General features: G+C 41.4%; 1 protein-coding gene across 1 annotated transcript; it reads left to right on the top strand.

Annotated features, from left to right (window-relative positions):
• The first annotated feature begins 28 nt into the window (after nucleotides 1–28).
• Nucleotides 29–1391, top strand: LOC107135214 (prothymosin alpha-like). The gene has a single exon (XM_048797500.1). It carries the CDS (start codon nucleotides 357–359, stop codon nucleotides 696–698), a length of 342 nt encoding a protein of 113 aa, XP_048653457.1. The 5' UTR covers nucleotides 29–356; the 3' UTR covers nucleotides 699–1391.
• The last annotated feature ends 804 nt before the right edge of the window (nucleotides 1392–2195 follow it).

The raw sequence follows: 2195 nt of genomic DNA, 5'->3' as shown, positions 1-2195 counted from the left end.
TGCCTGCCCTCCTTGACCTTGATTAAATGACCTTTTGTACGAGTTTGTTAATGGTTTTAGCTGTTTACTTTTATTTTCTCAGGCTTCTAAAAATAATTTTTGAATTTCCATTGGGAAATGCCTTCCTTCAATTCAATGCCCACACCACTGCCACCGAAGACTTTTTCAAGTACAAATAAAATCTATGGACTGGCTGCTCTGAAAAGCCATCTTTGCATTGTTCCTGGGTCCAGCTCCCCACTCGCCGCAACCACCTCCACCGTGGGCCTCCTCCACTGCTGCGGACTCGGGCAGCTTTATCGCCAGAGTCCCTGAGCTCTAGTCTCCTTTTTAACCCACTGCATCAGATCACCAGCATGCCCACCATGTCAGACGCGGCGGTGGACAGTAGCTCTGAAATCCCCACCAAGGACTTAAAGGAGAAGAAGGAAGTTGTGGAGGAGGCAGAGAGTGGAAGAAACGCCCCTGATAATGGGAATGCTAATGAGGAAAATGGGGAGCAGGAGGCTGACAATGAGGTAGATGAGGATGAGGAAGAGGGTGGTGAGGAAGAGGAGGAGGAGGAGGAAGGTGATGGCGAGGAAGAGGATGGAGATGAAGATGAGGAAGCTGAGGCAGCTACGGGCAAACGGGCAGCTGAAGATGACGAGGATGATGATGTTGATACCAAAAAGCAGAAGACCGATGAGGATGACTAGACAGCAAAAAAGGAAAAGTTAAACTAAAAATAAAAGGCCGCCGTGACCTATTCACCCTCCACTTCCCGTCCCAGAATCTAAACGTGGTCACCTTGGAGTAGAGAGGCCCGCCCGCCTGCCCACTGCGGGCAGTGCCACCTGCAGATGACACACGCGATCTTCACCACCCAACCAAAACCACAACGTGAATTTGCAATAGGGGAGGAAAAAAGAACCAAAACTTCCAAGGCCCTGCTTTTTTTCTTAAAAGTACTTTAAAAAAGGAAAATTTGTATTTTTTATTTACATTTTATATTTTTGTATATATTGTTAGGGGTCAGCCTTTTTTAATGATCTCGGTTGACCAAACCAGCCTTTGGAGCGTTCTTAGTCCTACTTCTGACTTTACTTGCGCTGTGACCATGTTCATTAAAATCACAAAGGAGAAAAAAAAACCTTGTAAAGAAAAGCATACACAAAAAAAGTTACTGAGCATTCCAGTAACTTTTTTTGTGTATGTACTTTAGCTGTACTATAAGTAGTTGGTTTGTATGAGATGGTTAAAAAGGCCAAAGATAAAAAGGTTTCCTTTTTTTTTTTTACCTTTTTTTGTCTATGAAGTTGCTGTTTATTTTTTTTTGGCCTGTTTGATGTATGTATGAAACAATGTTGTCCAACAATAAACTGGAATTTTATTTTGCTGAGTTGTTCTAACAAAAAAATAAAATCTGTGCTTTCATGATTAAAATATTTTGAAGTTTTCCTACATTCTTGGAAACTTCTCAGCAGGGATACTAGACCTTTTATGATCATATCCCTGTCAACCTCTTTAGCTATCCCTGACCCACTTCTGCTATACTTTAGTCATCTCTAAAACTTGCATTTCTCCAAATGGGGTGCATGCCATCTCTGTCTCTTATGATTTTTCTCATGTTTATCTCTCTGCTTGGAATATCCTCTTGATCCTTCTGTACCAGATGATCTACTGCATTTATTGGAATCATCGTCTCTGTGAAATTCTCCATCTTTCACTCTGGGTTGAGGGGCTGTCACTCTGTGTGACCAGTTTGTTGAATTTGTATATATCATCACACATTTCTCCATATTTTTTTTATTATTTTCTTTTTAGTCATCAACCTTCCCTTTCAGACTGAATGCTTCTTGAGACAAGATTCATATAAACCCAGGGAAAACACCCTATATATTGACTCAATATATGGTTGTTGAAGAAATGAATTGATTTTTGCAATAATAAATCATATAAAGAAGTTATTGTTGGGCATGGTGGCACACACATATAATCCCAGCAGCTCAGGAGGCTGAGGGAGGAGGATCACAAGTTCAAAGTCAGCCTCAGCAAAAGTCAGACACTAAGCAACTCAGTGAGACCCTGTCTCTAAATAAAATACAAAATAGGGCTGGAAATGTGGCTCAGTGGTTCAGTGCCCCTGAGTTCAATCCTTGGTACCCCTACCCCCCCAAAAAAGAAGGTATTGTCATTATTTTGGGGAAAAGAAA

The sequence above is a fragment of the Marmota marmota genome, unplaced genomic scaffold (assembly GCF_001458135.2).
Source record: "Marmota marmota marmota unplaced genomic scaffold, marMar, whole genome shotgun sequence".
Classification (NCBI taxonomy): domain Eukaryota; kingdom Metazoa; phylum Chordata; class Mammalia; order Rodentia; family Sciuridae; genus Marmota; species Marmota marmota.
Note: the sequence above shows the minus strand (reverse complement) of the source record. Positions and strands in the feature narration are given on the sequence as shown.